General features: G+C 37.5%; 1 protein-coding gene across 1 annotated transcript in view; it reads left to right on the forward strand.

Annotated features, from left to right (window-relative positions):
- Positions 1 to 637: 637 nt before the first annotated feature.
- Positions 638 to 19,876, forward strand: part of LOC122047411 (probable enoyl-CoA hydratase 1, peroxisomal) — a 33,366-nt gene continuing 14,127 nt past the window's right edge. Inside the window, exon 1 of the mRNA XM_042608694.1 lies at positions 638 to 1,106. Coding sequence (XP_042464628.1) covers positions 697 to 1,106 — 410 coding nt within the window. The 5' untranslated portion in view covers positions 638 to 696. The remainder of the gene's footprint in view (positions 1,107 to 19,876) is intronic.

A 19,876-nucleotide genomic window follows, 5' to 3' on the forward strand; every position in this document is an offset into this window, starting at 1 on the left:
AGGGGATGATCCATAATATAATTATGATTGGATCACGATGATAATTTGGTTACAATTGATTGTGATCTCTCCTTAAGTTCACCTTTACATTCATGTTATAGTTCGAGTCAGGATGAATGACTGGAGGTCGTCGACGATAGATGGGTGACTGGACTGTACACTGTCGAGCGGGAAGCCGTCTTCGAGCAACCTCTGGTCGTCCTTCCCAACCCAAACTATAATTTAAATGAGAAGATAAATCTAGGGAAAGATCACAATCAATTGCGATCGAATTATGATCATAATTCGATCGTAATTATATTATGTACCATTCTCTCTTATCCATAAAAAGTGGATTAATGAATCTGGTCTCAAGTCTGTGGAAGTGGAGAATTAGAGAAAAAAAATTGAAGATGGTAAAACTTAGGATAAAAGATTTATATAATAATTTTATTATTGTAACTTTCCTTTCAATTTGATAGGATTATTATTTTTATTTTTATTTTTTGATAGGATGAATTTTTATCTCAAAATATCGATCGAATGGCAATTTCTTTTTTGCCTAATATTTTTTATAAAATAAACAAAGAAAAACTTTTCTCAATTTTATTTTCCACCCCTCCAAGTAAACAGGGGCAAGGGGCAATTCCATTTTCGTTCCTTATTTCTCTCTCGCCTCCCAGTCCCAGCCTCCCCCACTCCCGCCAGTCAATCCCTATGGATTCCGTGCTAGCGCAGGAACTGATCGTCGTCGAGCGCGTCACCGATGGCGTCGCCGTCATCACCATCAACCGTCCCGCGTCACTCAACTCTCTTACTCGTCCGATGATTGTGTCTCTTGCTGGTGCCTTCAGGGAGCTGGATGCCGATCCCACTGTGGGTGCCGTGGTAATCACGGGGAAGGGGCGAGCTTTCTGCTCCGGAGTCGACCTCACGGCTGCACAGGATGTGTTTAAAGGTGACGTCAAGGACGAGGAATCCGATCCCGTGATCCAGATGGAGCGATTTCGCAAGCCCATAATAGGGGCGATCAACGGTTACGCCGTCACCGCCGGTTTCGAAATTTCCCTTGCCTGCGACATTCTCGTAGCTGGAAAGGATGCCAAGTTCATCGACACCCACGCAAGGTAACTGACGCTATAATCTCTCCCTGTGATCTAGTTCAATATATACCAAACACCTTGCAACGCTGCATACAATAAGTATCCATATATCTTCTGTTGGACAATCTATTGTCAGAGATTTTTGGAGAAAAATATTGAATTTACAAACTAATTTTAAACTTATCCATTGAGATGATCTAAGCAGATAATCTTATACTGTTGGCCGACTAGGAAGAGTGCTGCTTCATATCTCCGAGTCTGAAAGTAGAGTGGCCGAGTGGGGAGTTGGAAGCCGAGTCTGGGTCGGGGTCGGGGTCGGAGTCGCCGAGTCGGGAAAGGAATTTGCCGAGGGAGATGCTGAGGTCTGCGTTCAACGCAGTTTTCTTAAAATAGATTCGCCCCACCTCTGATTGCGCTTTGAGTTTTTGTCTCTAGGATACAACGGCAGAATCATGCGCATAACTAAGTATTGGTTGTTTGTGGAGAATGCACCATAGTGCTATCGCGAGTAGTTCAATCGAGCGAATGCACTGTTGAGAGGAAAAAATCGAAAACAAAGGTGGAAGAATTCTTATACTTTCGCTTTCGCTTCTCTTTCTCTACGCTTGCTCACGACCTCCTTTTATAGGACGTTTCACCCATAGCGGTAATAAATGACCAAATTATGGCGATTTAATGTTGGGTTTAATGTCAAATATTGTTGAGACATTATGGAATTGCCATTAATGGGTTTAATATTAGACATTATTACGGAGACATTACGGAATCACCATTAATGAGTTTAATGTCAGACATTATTGTCGACACGTTACGGACTCTCCATTAATGGATTTAATGTCGGCCATTAATTTCAGATTTATGCTTTCGTTATACTCTTGATCAGGTAGTAAAAAGATATCTAAGTGGCAAATTGTTGGTTCATTCGCTTAGCCAAATTATACCTTGACCGATCCAACATTCGACGCAGGTTGTGTTCGCATACAAGTCAACTTGGTTCAGTGCAAATCCGGACCCTAGATTTGCACCCTCTGTGCATCCATGCGTGAGAGATAGTTTCTTCACATGCATTTGTTCACATCATCAATGCGTGTGCTTTGAAACTTCCAATGTGTGACTAAACCCATACATAAAGGAGTCTTCTTCTTCCTTTCCACCTCCTTTTCCATTCACATTTTTAACAATTCCCTATATAAATGGAAATAAGATATGTAAGCATTCAACAGTTGAGTCCAGTGTAGGACAGGTAGGTTTTATCCTTTGAACCTTCTTTTGTGAAGATCTGTTTTCTTACTGGCTGACAGTAGACACAATATCCTTGAATTGTTTCGTCGTCTATGTAAGCATTAACATATCTTATCCCGGCCTCTTCCTGTTACAACTCAGTTCTCATGAGTGTATTCGTTCTTGACTATAAATACGCTTGATTCGGTGAGGAACTCTAAGAATTGTGTCTACAATTCTCTTCGAAGTGGTCTCACTTCATTCTCACATAGGCGATCTCTTAAGAGTATTCCACATTACTCTACGGATCATTAAAAGTTGTGTGCTTAACCTTCATTCTTCACTGATCTATTGGGTTGTTCTTCACAGTGAGCAACTTTGTCGATGCAGTTAGGTTGTCCCTTTAAACCTAGTTCTTAGGATCTCCAGTCTGCATAAGTTGAGTTTCCTTTGCACTAACATTTCTCATCGGTATCAAGTCCATCCTTCGCGATGAACTTGCAACCAACTCTCTGTTAAACCCAATGGTTAACGGATCTACTAGGTCATCCTTTGACTTCATATAGTCAACAGTAATAACTCCCGTTGAGAGTAGTTGTCTAATGATATTATGTCTACGATGTATATATCTAGACTTACCATTATACATATGATTTTGTATTCGACCAATTCCTGATTGACTATTGCAATGTATGCAAATTACTGGCACAGTTTCAGCCATCTAGGAACATCTTCTAAGAATTGTCATAGTCATTCAACCTCTTCACCACATTTGTCAAGAGGTACAAACTCAAATTCCATCGTGGGTCTGGTTATTATGGTTTGCTTAGAAGATTTCTATGAAATGGATACACCTCCCAAAGTGAATATATATCCACTCGTAGATTTAGAGTCTTTTATGTCAGATATCCAACTCGCATCGTTGTATTCTTAGATCACAGGATATCTTGTATAATATAGTCCATATTCATGAGTATATCTTAAGTACCCAGTACTTTTGTTATCCCTTTCCAATGCTCAACACTGGGATTACTCGTGTATCTATTCAATTTACTTATTACATAGGCTAAGTCTGGTCGTGTACAATTCATCAAGTACATCAGACTTCTAATCACTCGAGAGTACTCTATGTGAGAGATACTTTCTCCTTTATTCTTTGATAGACGTTGACTCATATCTATCAGCGTTTGTGCCAACGCAGTATCACCCTTGATGAATTTCTCAAGAATCTTGTCCACGTAATGTGACTGACTAAGAACAAGTCCTTTTGCCATTTTAAGAATTTTAATTCCTAGAATCACATCAGTTAGGCCCGTGTTTTTCATATCAAATCTTGAGTTCAACATATCTTTAGTGAATATGATTATCTTATTATTATTTCTCATAAGTATGTCATCTACATTCATATAGACACATTTATCATATTCATTGAATTTGAATCTATATTCCTTCATAGTACTATCAAATTTCTCATGCCACTGCTTTGATATTTGTTTCAAGCCATATAATGACTTCACCAATCTACAAACTTTGTTTTTCTATCTTGGCACAAAAAACCTTTCAGGTTGTTGTTCCATGTAGATTTTCTCTTCTAAATCTCCATTTAGAAAGACTGTATTTATATCCATCTAATGTATTCCATATTTCATTGACGACAATAACCAACAACACTCTAATGAAAATTATTCTTGACACTGGAGAATACGTATCAAAATAATCAAAGTATTCTCGTTGTCGGTATCCTTTGATTACCAAGTTGGCCATATGATTTTATTTTCTTCTTGAAGATCGTTTGCTTCCTGAGGAAGATCCACAAGTTCCCACGTGAGATTTTGCAAGATAGAATTTATCTTAGATGTATTGTCTCTTTCCAGTGAGGTCTATAAGAAAAGCTTACTGCTTCTGAGTAACTGTGGGGCTCACTTTCTAATATAAAAGTGATAAAATCCATTCCATAGGATTTTTCCACCCGAGCTTTTTTACTTCGTCCGAACTCAACCTCAATTAGTTCATCATTATTTTTTTCTTCTTGTGTTTCGTATGCCCATTCTGAGAAGCTAGACATTTCTCGACTCTATTATCGAGTTCTTGCATATATTTGGTATTTGTGACTCATACACATAAAATCGATACACACTACCATAATATTCATATCCAATAAATATGCAATTAACAATTTTTGGTTCTATCTTAATCCTTTTCGGATCAGGCAGCAAAACTTTGGTGAGACACCCTACATTCGCAAATATTTGTAGGATGATTATCTTCCATTGCACAACTGATAAGCGCTCTTATCTATTTTATTTTGGGGCACCTTGTTTAAAAGGTAATTAGCTGTTAATACAACTTCCCCTCACATAAACTCTGGCGTCTAGAGCTCAGTAGAAGAGCATTTATCATCTCTTTTAGAGTGTGATTTTTTCGTTCAACAACTCATTTTGTTGAGGAGTATAAGGAGTTGTTGCTTCGTGTTTAATCCTATGTTTAGCACACAACTCAGCGTACGGTGAAGTATATTCATCACGTCGGTCATTTCGAACCATCTTAATCTTTTTATTAATTTGATTTTCAATCTCATTCTTAAAGAGAATAAATTTCTCTATAGCTTCATCCTTACTTTTGAGAAGATATACATAGCAGTATTTTGTGCTATCATCTATAAAAGTGATGAAGTATTTAGTCCCACCTTATGTCGATGTACCTTTGAGGTCGCACATGCCTGAATTAAGCCGAGTGGTTCGCTGCTCCTTTCAACATGTTGAAAGGATAGCCTTATCATTTTTGCTTCAACATAAATTTCACACTTGTGTCTCAGGTCAAGGTGAATGTTGTTATGCTTTGTATATTAATTAATCTACGTAACATATCATAATTAATATGTCATAGTTTACCATGCTACAAACACGAAGACTCAAGCATATAAATGGAAGAGTTTGTAGTTTTATTAACCTTCGGTGTAATCGCCATTACATTGAGCTTAAACGGCCCATCGGGTACATAATCTTTTCCTAAAAACATTCGATTTTTTAGCAGAACAACTCTGTCTGACAAAAAAAATATGGAAGCCATGCTTCCTTAATAGAACTTACAACACATTATTAAGAGTTAACTCTGTGCCCGAGGTCAGCTTCAGCACTACTTTTCCTTGGCCCATGATGTCCGAGGTTGTTGAGTTTCCCATGAACAGTTTCTCTTTATCTTTGATTTCTTCAAATTTATGGAGTAGCTTCTTATTGCAGCAGATATGTCTAGTGGCTCCAATATCGATCCACCATTGCCGCGGATTTGAACCCACTATGTTCAGTTTGGAGACTACAACGCAGAGGTCGTCCGTTTCTGGTTCCTCGTTTAGGTTGGTCTCCTGCTTTTTTTAGCTTTTGCACTTTGAAGATTTGTGATGGACTCGGCCACGGTTGTTAGAGAATTTCTTGCTTATGCCTCCTTTGGGTCTCATCTTAGAAGTTTTGGGTTTTTCCATTTTGAGTTTTGACCGTGCTCGACCATGTCGGTTTTCACCGTAGCCTAAGAGAACGACTTTCTCTCTGAACTCTTGTTGTTTTTTTCAATTTGAAGTCTAACAATGAGTTCTTCCACGTTCATCTCCTTTTGTTTCTGCTTCAGCTAGTTCTTAAAGTTCTTCCAGTCGGGAGGCAACTTCTCAATGATAGTAGCCACATGGAAGGTTTCACACAGAACCATACCTACCGATTAAATCTCTGCAAGATCACTTGAAGCTTCCGGACTTGGTTGATCACCATCTTGGAGTCAACCATCTTGTAGTTTAGTAATCAACCCACAATGATTTCCTGGCCCTCATGTCCTCTGACTTATACTTCTTGTCCAGGGACTCCCACTACTTCTTAGCTGTTCTTTCTGTGCTATACACTACGTACAATGAGTTGACAATGCAATTAAGGATGTAGTTTCAGCAAAGGAACTCAAAATGAGTCTATGCCTCCACTTCACTGATGGTCTAAATATCAGCATCCTTAGCATGCTTGGGAGGGTCTTTGGTTAAGAACCAAGCCAGATTGAGTGTGGTCAAGTAGAAGAGTAACTTCTGCTGCCACCTCTTGAAGTTCAACCTAGTGAATTTCTTAGGCCTTTCTCCATGATTGAGTAGAACATTTCTAATCGAGGTGGAGGGGATCTTCATATGATGAGTCTGTTGCACCTCAATGCTTTCTATGGTCATCTCAATAGTAACAAATCAATTTCAAGATTGTTGGACAATCTATTGCCGGTGATTTTGGAAAAAACATCGAATTTACAAACTAAATTCAGACTTATTTGTTGAGATGACTTAGCAAATAATCTCAAGTTGTAGGTCTTGAAAGTCAGGCTGAGCTATTAGGTTGTCAGGAAGATTGTTGCTTCGTATCGTCGAGTCCGAAAGCAGAGTGGCCGAGTCGGGAGTCAGAAGCCGAGTCAGGAGTCAGAGTCGTTGAGTCGGGAAAGAAATTTGTCAGGGAGATGTCGATGCCTGCGCTCAACGCAGTTTCCGTGAAACAAATTCGCCCCACCTCCGTTGTGCTTCAGGTTCTCTCGGGTCGTCTGTTTCCTAAGATATAATGGCAGAACCATGCACACAACCAAGTACTGGTTGTTCTTGGCGAACTGAGAATGCACTTGAGTGTTATCACGAGTAATTCAGCCAAGCGGATGCACGACTGAGCGGAAAGAATCGGGGAACGAAGGTGGAGGATTTTTTTACTTTTGCTTTCTCTTCTCTTTCTCTGCTATTGCTCATGACCTCTTTTTATAGGAGGGCTCATTCATGGCTGCAATGAATGACTAAGGATAATTCAATGTTGGATTTTATGTTAGCCATTATTGCTGAGACGTTACAGAAACGCCATTAATGAGTTTGATGTTAAACATTATTGCCGAGATGTTACGGAATCATCATTAATGGGTTTAATGTCAGACATTATTGCCAAGACGTTACAGAATAACCATTAATGGGTTTAATGGCAGACATTAATTTTAGATTAATGCTTCCGTTACACTCTTGAGCAGGTAGCAAAAAGAGATTTAGGTGGCAAAACGTTGGTTTATTCGCTTGGACAAATTTTGCCTCTACCGGTCCGACATTTAACGTGCCCACACGAGTCAACTTGGTTTAGTGCAAATCTCGGCCATGGATTTGCATCCCTGCGTATCTACGTGTGAGAGAGAGTCTCTCTCCATGCATTTGTTCACATCAGTAATGCATGTGCAACAATATAAACCAATCATAGTGCCTTGAAACTTCCAATGTGGGACTAAACCCATCCACAAAGGAGTCTCCTTCCTTTCCACCTCCTTTTTCTATTCACATTTCTAACATCTTCAAACCTGTACAACTTTATACAACACATTCCACCGCACGCTATGCAAGATTTCATTGCTAAGAATATTCAAATAAATTAAATATCTTTTTATTATATTAGTTTGAGTTTTTCTTTGATTTCACTCTATTCCTTCCACCTTCCACCCTCTTTTCAATTTAACTATAAATTTATTATTCTCATTTGAATTATCCATCCCATCTCAACTATGTACGGATTTGCTATGAATTAACTAAACACATGGAGGAATATTAGAATGAGTGGTAATGATATAGACAAGACTCCCCACGAGTTCAGTTTCAAATGTTATATTTTTTCTATGATCTATCATCAATTTGTTTTGATCTGAATTTGGTTCCACAAAATTGGCCACTGAATTATTCATTTGTTGGGCCAGGATTGCATGCTTAAGCAGTGAGAACTTCATACTCTTTAGAAACAGATATATCTATATGTCTAATACATATTGAAGATAGGCAATGGACAAAATCTTTGTCCTCAGTAGTACAACTTAATGATTGTTTTTATTGTACTCCCATGAAACTGAGCATTGAGAAGCAAGCTGAATCACAAATGATTTATTAGAAATTTTGAGATTTGCAATTTTGAATGTTCAAATCATTTTTTAAAGTGCTGTACATGGACATACAATGTTCTTCGATCTGAAGAGGAATGCATTATCCTTGATTAAGTTTTCATTTACACATCTTTTTCAAGATCTCCATTGAGAAAACTATTTTGGACATGAAGTTTTGACAAAAGGTCAATCATGCAAACGGTGCTATGATTTCCTCATAAACAATTGCCATTTTTTTTTCATATTCTTTTGAGGAAAAAAAATTAGCCTCTTACCATTCATCAAAACTATCAGAATTTTCTGCTTGAATTTTCTATTTAAATATTAATTGAATTTTTAATCAGATTTGAGTTGAGAGGCAAAGATACAAAATGTTTGTACGATTCATCTTTGAAGTTTGCTCCTCTTTAAAGATCACTTATTTTTTTTATTTTCCAATGTTGGAGGCTGTTAAATTATTAAAATTATTTTTTCTAGATATTTAATTCTGATAGACATTAATCATTTTATCATGTTAAATTTAGAGTAATGTCTCTTTCTCTAAATCATCACTTCAAAATTTTTCAATGTGGAGAGGAATGTGTTATCCTTCATTAAGGTTTCATTTACACTGCCATTGAGAGCATCATTTTAGACAACATCTAATGAAATTTATGAAGGTAAAAATGCAAATAGTGTTAAGATTTCCTTATAAACAATTACCATAATTTTATTGTATTCTTCAAAATTCCAAGGAGAATGAAAGTCTAGACCACTAAAAGAGACTTATTGTAGGAGGATTCTCACAAAAATATAGAGTAGACTTTTAGGAAACTTTTGGTCCTGTTGTCAAGATAGGCAAGGGCATAGTCTTGAAGCAATTTCCTAGCTACATCTCAAAGTCTCATCCATTATGTTTGCAAACGTAAAAAGACTATAGGTTAATTCAAGTACCTCAAGCTTGGTATAGTAAACTTGCTTAGTAATTTACAATTTAATGGTTATGTTTCCATTTAATTAGATTAAACCTTGTTTGTTAGGAAGGAAGACAATTTACATGATCTTGTTCTTTTATGAGTGAATGATATGATCATCATTAACAATGATGATGAGGTTTCTGAGCTATGCACTAGCCTTTCTATTCATTTTGTTATGAATAAATTGGGTGAGCTAAATCACTATCCTGGTTTGGAAATTAAAAAGATCAAGAATGAAATTGTTGTAGGCCAACAAGAATGCTATAACACGTATTAAAGAAAATTTTGGCTATTTGAGACTTTGACACTCAGCATGAGAGTATGTTTTGTTTCTATTAGGACCACAAGATCTCCCTCTATTTTGAGTTACATAATTTAGCAAGACTTTTGTGAGCCTCTTGAGTTGTCTGGTATGGGTCTTTCTTGCCTGCTTACCTTATTGTCCTCAGGATTAGACCCTTGACATGAAATGTTAGCTGGCTTGGTTAAGAACATTTATGATGTTTAGGGGCAATCAGAGATATATACTATGTGAGACTCTAGGGTGGGTGGGTGTGTTCAGTGCTCCTTAGACTTTCAACACCATGTCATGTATGTAAGGCTCCATATTTGTTGATCGGCTCTCCATATGTCTTTCTTACTAATTTTGGGTTCATTTTACCCGGACTTCTAAAACAAAAGACATTACATCAAGGGCAAAAGTACTTGGTGGGGTGCAAGCCTCCTTCAATTCTTTGGCAGGTGCACCATTTCTAACATCTGGACATCATCCTTTGGCAGGTTTTCATAGAGAGAGTGTAAGAATTTTCATGGTTCAATGCGAACATACAGCAGAGATTAAATAGTCTAATGATATTATGTCTACGATGTATATATCTAGACTTACCAGTATACAGATGAGTGTGTATTCGACCAATTCCTGATTGACTATTGCAATGTATGCAAATTACTGGCACAGTTTCAGCCATCTAGGAACATCTTCTAAGAATTGTCATAGTCATTCAACCTCTTCACCACATTTGTCAAGAGGTACAAACTCAAATTCCATCGTGGGTCTGGTTATTATGGTTTGCTTAGAAGATTTCTATGAAATGGATACACCTCCCAAAGTGAATATATATCCACTCGTAGATTTAGAGTCTTTTATGTCAGATATCCAACTCGCATCGTTGTATTCTTAGATCACAGGATATCTTGTATAATATAGTCCATATTCATGAGTATATCTTAAGTACCCAGTACTTTTGTTATCCCTTTCCAATGCTCAACACTGGGATTACTCGTGTATCTATTCAATTTACTTATTACATAGGCTAAGTCTGGTCGTGTACAATTCATCAAGTACATCAGACTTCTAATCACTCGAGAGTACTCTATGTGAGAGATACTTTCTCCTTTATTCTTTGATAGGCGTTGACTCATATCTATCACGTTTGTGCCAATGCATATCACCCTTGATGAATTTCTCGAGAATCTTGTCCACGTAATGTGACTGACTAAGAACAAGTCCTTTTGCCATTTTAAGAATTTTAATTCCTAGAATCACATCAGTTAGGCCCGTGTTTTTCATATCAAATCTTGAGTTCAACATATCTTTAGTGAATATGATTATCTTATTATTATTTCTCATAAGTATGTCATCTACATTCATATAGACACATTTATCATATTCATTGAATTTGAATCTATATTCCTTCATAGTACTATCAAATTTCTCATGCCACTGCTTTGATATTTGTTTCAAGCCATATAATGACTTCACCAATCTACAAACTTTGTTTTTCTATCTTGGCACAAAAAACCTTTCAGGTTGTTGTTCCATGTAGATTTTCTCTTCTAAATCTCCATTTAGAAAGACTGTATTTATATCCATCTAATGTATTCCATATTTCATTGACGACAATAACCAACAACACTCTAATGAAAATTATTCTTGACACTGGAGAATACGTATCAAAATAATCAAAGTATTCTCGTTGTCGGTATCCTTTGATTACCAAGTTGGCCATATGATTTTATTTTCTTCTTGAAGATCGTTTGCTTCCTGAGGAAGATCCACAAGTTCCCACGTGAGATTTTGCAAGATAGAATTTATCTTAGATGTATTGTCTCTTTCCAGTGAGGTCTATAAGAAAAGCTTACTGCTTCTGAGTAACTGTGGGGCTCACTTTCTAATATAAAAGTGATAAAATCCATTCCATAGGATTTTTCCACCCGAGCTTTTTTACTTCGTCTGAACTCAACCTCAATTAGTTCATCATTATTTTTTTCTTCTTGTGTTTCGTATGCCCATTCTGAGAAGCTAGATTTCTCTCGGGTCTTATACGGAAACATATGCTCGAGGAATGAGACATTTCTCGACTCTATTATCGAGTTCTTGCATATATTTGGTATTTGTGACTCATACACATAAAATCGATACACACTACCATAATATTCATATCCAATAAATATGCAATTAACAATTTTTGGTTCTATCTTAATCCTTTTCGGATCAGGCAGCAAAACTTTGGTGAGACACCCTACATTCGCAAATATTTGTAGGATGATTATCTTCCATTGCACAACTGATAAGCGCTCTTATCTATTTTATTTTGGGGCACCTTGTTTAAAAGGTAATTAGCTGTTAATACAACTTCCCCTCACATAAACTCTGGCAGTCTAGAGCTCAGTAGAAGAGCATTTATCATCTCTTTTAGAGTGTGATTTTTTCGTTCAACAACTCATTTTGTTGAGGAGTATAAGGAGTTGTTGCTTCGTGTTTAATCCTATGTTTAGCACACAACTCAGCGTACGGTGAAGTATATTCATCACGTCGGTCATTTCGAACCATCTTAATCTTTTTATTAATTTGATTTTCAATCTCATTCTTAAAGAGAATAAATTTCTCTATAGCTTCATCCTTACTTTTGAGAAGATATACATAGCAGTATTTTGTGCTATCATCTATAAAAGTGATGAAGTATTTAGTCCCACCTTATGTCGATGTACCTTTGAGGTCGCACATGCCTGAATTAAGCCGAGTGGTTCGCTGCTCCTTTCAACATGTTGAAAGGATAGCCTTATCATTTTTGCTTCAACATAAATTTCACACTTGTGTCTCAGGTCAAGGTGAATGTTGTTATGCTTTGTATATTAATTAATCTACGTAACATATCATAATTAATATGTCATAGTTTACCATGCTACAAACACGAAGACTCAAGCATATAAATGGAAGAGTTTGTAGTTTTATTAACCTTCGGTGTAATCGCCATTACATTGAGCTTAAACGGCCCATCGGGTACATAATCTTTTCCTAAAAACATTCGATTTTTTAGCAGAACAACTCTGTCTGACAAAAAAAATATGGAAGCCATGCTTCCTTAATAGAACTTACAACACATTATTAAGAGTTAACTCTGTGCCCGAGGTCAGCTTCAGCACTACTTTTCCTTGGCCCATGATGTCCGAGGTTGTTGAGTTTCCCATGAACAGTTTCTCTTTATCTTTGATTTCTTCAAATTTATGGAGTAGCTTCTTATTGCAGCAGATATGTCTAGTGGCTCCAATATCGATCCACCATTGCCGCGGATTTGAACCCACTATGTTCAGTTTGGAGACTACAACGCAGAGGTCGTCCGTTTCTGGTTCCTCGTTTAGGTTGGTCTCCTGCTTTTTTTTTTAGCTTTTTGCACTTTGAAGATTTGTGATGGACTCGGCCACAGTTGTTAGAGAATTTCTTGCTTATGCCTCCTTTGGGTCTCATCTTAGAAGTTTTGGGTTTTTCCATTTTGAGTTTTGACCGTGCTCGACCATGTCGGTTTTCACCGTAGCCTAAGAGAACGACTTTCTCTCTGAACTCTTGTTGTTTTTTTCAATTTGAAGTCTAACAATGAGTTCTTCCACGTTCATCTCCTTTTGTTTCTGCTTCAGCTAGTTCTTAAAGTTCTTCCAGTCGGGAGGCAACTTCTCAATGATAGTAGCCACATGGAAGGTTTCACACAGAACCATACCTACCGATTAAATCTCGTGCAAGATCACTTGAAGCTTCCGGACTTGGTTGATCACCATCTTGGAGTCAACCATCTTGTAGTTTAGTAATCAACCCACAATGATTTCCTGGCCCTCATGTCCTCTGACTTATACTTCTTGTCCAGGGACTCCCACTACTTCTTAGCTGTTCTTTCTGTGCTATACACTACGTACAATGAGTTGACAATGCAATTAAGGATGTAGTTTCAGCAAAGGAACTCAAAATGAGTCTATGCCTCCACTTCACTGATGGTCTAAATATCAGCATCCTTAGCATGCTTGGGAGGGTCTTTGGTTAAGAACCAAGCCAGATTGAGTGTGGTCAAGTAGAAGAGTAACTTCTGCTGCCACCTCTTGAAGTTCAACCTAGTGAATTTCTTAGGCCTTTCTCCATGATTGAGTAGAACATTTCTAATCGAGGTGGAGGGGATCTTCATATGATGAGTCTGTTGCACCTCAATGCTTTCTATGGTCATCTCAATAGTAACAAATCAATTTCAAGATTGTTGGACAATCTATTGCCGGTGATTTTGGAAAAAACATCGAATTTACAAACTAAATTCAGACTTATTTGTTGAGATGACTTAGCAAATAATCTCAAGTTGTAGGTCTTGAAAGTCAGGCTGAGCTATTAGGTTGTCAGGAAGATTGTTGCTTCGTATCGTCGAGTCCGAAAGCAGAGTGGCCGAGTCGGGAGTCGGAAGCCGAGTCGGAGTCAGTCGTTGAGTCGGGAAAGAAATTTGTCGGGAGATGTCGATGCCTGCGCTCAACGCAGTTTCCGTGAAACAAATTCGCCCCACCTCCGTTGTGCTTCAGGTTCTCTCGGGTCGTCTGTTTCCTAAGATATAATGGCAGAACCATGCACACAACCAAGTACTGGTTGTTCTTGGCGAACTGAGAATGCACTTGAGTGTTATCACGAGTAATTCAGCCAAGCGGATGCACGACTGAGCGGAAAGAATCGGGGAACGAAGGTGGAGGATTTTTTTACTTTTGCTTTCTCTTCTCTTTCTCTGCTATTGCTCATGACCTCTTTTTATAGGAGGGCTCATTCATGGCTGCAATGAATGACTAAGGATAATTCAATGTTGGATTTTATGTTAGCCATTATTGCTGAGACGTTACAGAAACGCCATTAATGAGTTTGATGTTAAACATTATTGCCGAGATGTTACGGAATCATCATTAATGGGTTTAATGTCAGACATTATTGCCAAGACGTTACAGAATAACCATTAATGGGTTTAATGGCAGACATTAATTTTAGATTAATGCTTCCGTTACACTCTTGAGCAGGTAGCAAAAAGAGATTTAGGTGGCAAAACGTTGGTTTATTCGCTTGGACAAATTTTGCCTCTACCGGTCCGACATTTAACGTGCCCACACGAGTCAACTTGGTTTAGTGCAAATCTCGGCCATGGATTTGCATCCCTGCGTATCTACGTGTGAGAGAGAGTCTCTCTCCATGCATTTGTTCACATCAGTAATGCATGTGCAACAATATAAACCAATCATAGTGCCTTGAAACTTCCAATGTGGGACTAAACCCATCCACAAAGGAGTCTCCTTCCTTTCCACCTCCTTTTTCTATTCACATTTCTAACATCTTCAAACCTGTACAACTTTATACAACACATTCCACCGCACGCTATGCAAGATTTCATTGCTAAGAATATTCAAATAAATTAAATATCTTTTTATTATATTAGTTTGAGTTTTTCTTTGATTTCACTCTATTCCTTCCACCTTCCACCCTCTTTTCAATTTAACTATAAATTTATTATTCTCATTTGAATTATCCATCCCATCTCAACTATGTACGGATTTGCTATGAATTAACTAAACACATGGAGGAATATTAGAATGAGTGGTAATGATATAGACAAGACTCCCCACGAGTTCAGTTTCAAATGTTATATTTTTTCTATGATCTATCATCAATTTGTTTTGATCTGAATTTGGTTCCACAAAATTGGCCACTGAATTATTCATTTGTTGGGCCAGGATTGCATGCTTAAGCAGTGAGAACTTCATACTCTTTAGAAACAGATATATCTATATGTCTAATACATATTGAAGATAGGCAATGGACAAAATCTTTGTCCTCAGTAGTACAACTTAATGATTGTTTTTATTGTACTCCCATGAAACTGAGCATTGAGAAGCAAGCTGAATCACAAATGATTTATTAGAAATTTTGAGATTTGCAATTTTGAATGTTCAAATCATTTTTTAAAGTGCTGTACATGGACATACAATGTTCTTCGATCTGAAGAGGAATGCATTATCCTTGATTAAGTTTTCATTTACACATCTTTTTCAAGATCTCCATTGAGAAAACTATTTTGGACATGAAGTTTTGACAAAAGGTCAATCATGCAAACGGTGCTATGATTTCCTCATAAACAATTGCCATTTTTTTTTCATATTCTTTTGAGGAAAAAAAATTAGCCTCTTACCATTCATCAAAACTATCAGAATTTTCTGCTTGAATTTTCTATTTAAATATTAATTGAATTTTTAATCAGATTTGAGTTGAGAGGCAAAGATACAAAATGTTTGTACGATTCATCTTTGAAGTTTGCTCCTCTTTAAAGATCACTTATTTTTTTTATTTTCCAATGTTGGAGGCTGTTAAATTATTAAAATTAATTTTTCTAGATATTTAATTCTGATAGACATTAATCATTTTATCATGTTAAATTTAGAGTAATGTCTCTTTCTCTAAATCATCACTTCAAAATTTTTCAATGTGGAGAGGAATGTGTTATCCTTCATTAAGGTTTCATTTACACTGCCATTGAGAGCATCATTTTAGACAACATCTAATGAAATTTATGAAGGTAAAAATGCAAATAGTGTTAAGATTTCCTTATAAACAATTACCATAATTTTATTGTATTCTTCAAAATTCCAAGGAGAATGAAAGTCTAGACCACTAAAAGAGACTTATTGTAGGAGGATTCTCACAAAAATATAGAGTAGACTTTTAGGAAACTTTTGGTCCTGTTGTCAAGATAGGCAAGGGCATAGTCTTGAAGCAATTTCCTAGCTACATCTCAAAGTCTCATCCATTATGTTTGCAAACGTAAAAAGACTATAGGTTAATTCAAGTACCTCAAGCTTGGTATAGTAAACTTGCTTAGTAATTTACAATTTAATGGTTATGTTTCCATTTAATTAGATTAAACCTTGTTTGTTAGGAAGGAAGACAATTTACATGATCTTGTTCTTTTATGAGTGAATGATATGATCATCATTAACAATGATGATGAGGTTTCTGAGCTATGCACTAGCCTTTCTATTCATTTTGTTATGAATAAATTGGGTGAGCTAAATCACTATCCTGGTTTGGAAATTAAAAAGATCAAGAATGAAATTGTTGTAGGCCAACAAGAATGCTATAACACGTATTAAATTTTTTTTTGCCTATTTGAGACTTTGACTCTCAGCATGAGAGTATGTTTTGTTTCTATTAGGACCACAAGATCTCCCTCTATTTTGAGTTACATAATTTAGCAAGACTTTTGTGAGCCTCTTGAGTTGTCTGGTATGGGTCTTTCTTGCCTGCTTACCTTATTGTCCTCAGGATTAGACCCTTGACATGAAATGTTAGCTGGCTTGGTTAAGAACATTTATGATGTTTAGGGGCAATCAGAGATATATACTATGCGAGACTCTAGGGTGGGTGGGTGTGTTCAGTGCTCCTTAGACTTTCAACACCATGTCATGTATGTAAGGCTCCATATTTGTTGATCGGCTCTCCATATGTCTTTCTTACTAATTTTGGGTTCATTTTACCCGGACTTCTAAAACAAAAGACATTACATCAAGGGCAAAAGTACTTGGTGGGGTGCAAGCCTCCTTCAATTCTTTGGCAGGTGCACCATTTCTAACATCTGGACATCATCCTTTGGCAGGTTTTCATAGAGAGAGTGTAAGAATTTTCATGGTTCAATGCGAACATACAGCAGAGATTAAATAGCTCAGTCATTAACTTGCCTAATAACATCAATCAACCACTTTAAGAATTTGGACAACAGCTCGTTGTGTTCTTGCTGAAGTATCATGTGTGAATCTACACTCTAAGCTATGTAGCTACTCCCTAAGAACTAGGCTTTGATGTTGGGTGTAGGTTATTAATGGTATCAATACTATTAAGGGTACACAATCCCATGGAGACTAGTTATAAAGACTTGACACATAAGGGCATTTGAAATTCCATACAAAGGTATTTGTGTATTGAAAGGTTACACGTCTTCCAATCAGGTGTTGCCTCCATTGTAGGTGTCCATGTCAAGCATTTGAAATCCTCTCGGGATTGTTTTTTTCTTGGATTTAAGGGCGAAGGGAGTATTAACCTTTAATATAATGCACATTCTACTGGTCTTGTGTTCTTTCCACATAGGCTTCTTGACTTTTCTTGAGCCTTGGGCTTACGAGTTCTTCTCCATCCACAAGATATGTCGGAGTTGTCCTCCAACTTAGATTTCCTTTTCGTGTCATTATTTGTCGTCCTTACTATTAATGGTTTTGACCTTCCTTTTCATATTCTGTTTCCTTCTTGCCTTTCTCAAGGTCAAAGTCAACATAATGGTATGCACTTATTTCTTCATATTCTCTCAGATTACTTTTCCAACCTAGATTATACCTACACCTTTGGTCCTCCTCGATTCAAACATTTTCTTGGAATGGGGAGAAAAGATTTTTGTCCTCTAGCCTAGATTTTTCATGTATTCTCTTCCTAATTAGGAAGTTAAGCTTCCTTTCTTATCTCCATATGACGTGATTTTATTATGTCAAAATCACAACATATAGTGTTGGTGCAATTGTGCTCCAAGTGGTGAGGTGTGACCTTTAAGTTTTGATATTTGAGCGAAGGGTTTAAATTAGGACAAAGGGTTTAAGTTAGGCCTTATCCTATTGTTCTGATGTGTGTTTGAGTGTGTAGGATTGCAGGAACACACATGGAGCTTGGGTAGCTTGTGGCTCGACATATTTGAGTGGTTGATGGTTTGCTTGGGATGGTCAAGGTGGCACACTCAGTGGCTTAGAGGTTCATAGAGATTGAAGAAGGATGATATGGGATGTTTGAGGGACCACAAGACAAGGAGCACCAAGGTTGTGCTGGAGAGCTTTGGAGTATTGACTTGGTGTGGTCAGGTTAGCAGCAAGGATGAGGTGGATTCCATAGGTGAAGGGGTGAAGGATGAGATGTGGAGGAGCCGTGGGTTTGTGTGCATCTGAGGGACTAAATAACTTAATAGGAGATGACTAAGAGGCGAAGTCAATCTGTGATTATGTCTCTGGTGAGCTATAAGTGTCGAGTACTTTGTTGCAAAAGGTGGAACCACCACCTTAGCGGCCCCCTGGGTCTGGCTCCACAAATATCCAGAGGTGGTAAATCACGGTTAAGCTGGGCAGGAGGGGTGACTGGGGTCGAGTGGAATTTAAAACGCAGCAGACCGAGGTTTTACGCCCGTGTGCAACTGGCGACCGCCCTTGAACCTCCGTTGCAAGCGTCAGACACCCTTCCAGCTGATCCAGCCCGTGGGGGCTATAAGTGTTGAGTACTTGTACCCACAGAGGATGATGGTAGAACTCAACATAGATATACTCGACCTTAGAGGTGGTCATAGTTAGGATCTATAATGCACTGATGATGGGTAGTAGTTGATTGGTGATTGGGAAATTCAATACCCCGAGTGATTCAAGGTTTAGGAGTTAATAGTCATCAATCGATGGGTCCAAGGTGCTGGTGGATAAAATGGTTCTGTTCATGGCTAAGTCAAGTTGGTAGTTAGATATGACATAAGTTAACTGATGATAAATGACTGGTTGACTACTTGCCCATGTGGAAAGTAGAAAGGAGCTGTTGCTGTGCGATAATGGTTGGATCACGAGGAATAGTAAATTGATGAAGATGAAGTAGTCGACTATTGAGCGGCGACATATATTGGAGGATTGAAGGCTATCAAAGGGGTGCTGAGTCTCTTAGGCTCACGAAAATAGGATTGGTCAAGTCTTATTAGAGTTTCTTCCTTCTCTCTATGCCTTCATTGTAGTTCTCTTGTACTCTTGTGATTTTAAGAGGTTTCTCCACCTCCCATCATTCTTAAATTTCAGCACCGTCCTCATTGACAACTTATTCACACTTCGAAATTTGTATAGTTTTGTACATCTTTCTAGTCACCTATTTTAATTTTAATTTCTCTCTCCTTATCTTTAACTCCACCAATGATGAATTACATTGTCATGGCTGGTGCCAAACTCAGATAAAGGAGGAGGGATGCGTTAGGTCGTCAGCTAACATTAAACTAAGGTAAATGTTTAATGAATTGATCCATTAAACTATTGTGTTAATGCTAGGTTTGTTCCCTGAAAGGAACACGTTGTAGGGTTCGATTGTAATGTTTCGACAAAGATCGCTACATCTCCAGAACTTGGGTATAATATTAAATATGCAAGAGTTCACGTTGCAAGGTTCGACTCAACATCTCGGCAAGGACCGCTACATCTCCATGAGAATTTGGATGGAGTGTTAAATAGACAAGATTTCTCACACCTTAGATTGGATAAGAACAAATATTATAGGAAAACTAATTGTCTATGATTTGAAATATGAAATATAGAAACCCTTAATGAAGGTAGTAGAGACGATGATTAGGAGAAAAATTAGTATATTGAGTGTATAAG

The sequence above is a fragment of the Zingiber officinale genome, chromosome 2B (genome assembly GCF_018446385.1).
Source record: "Zingiber officinale cultivar Zhangliang chromosome 2B, Zo_v1.1, whole genome shotgun sequence".
NCBI lineage: Eukaryota > Viridiplantae > Streptophyta > Magnoliopsida > Zingiberales > Zingiberaceae > Zingiber > Zingiber officinale.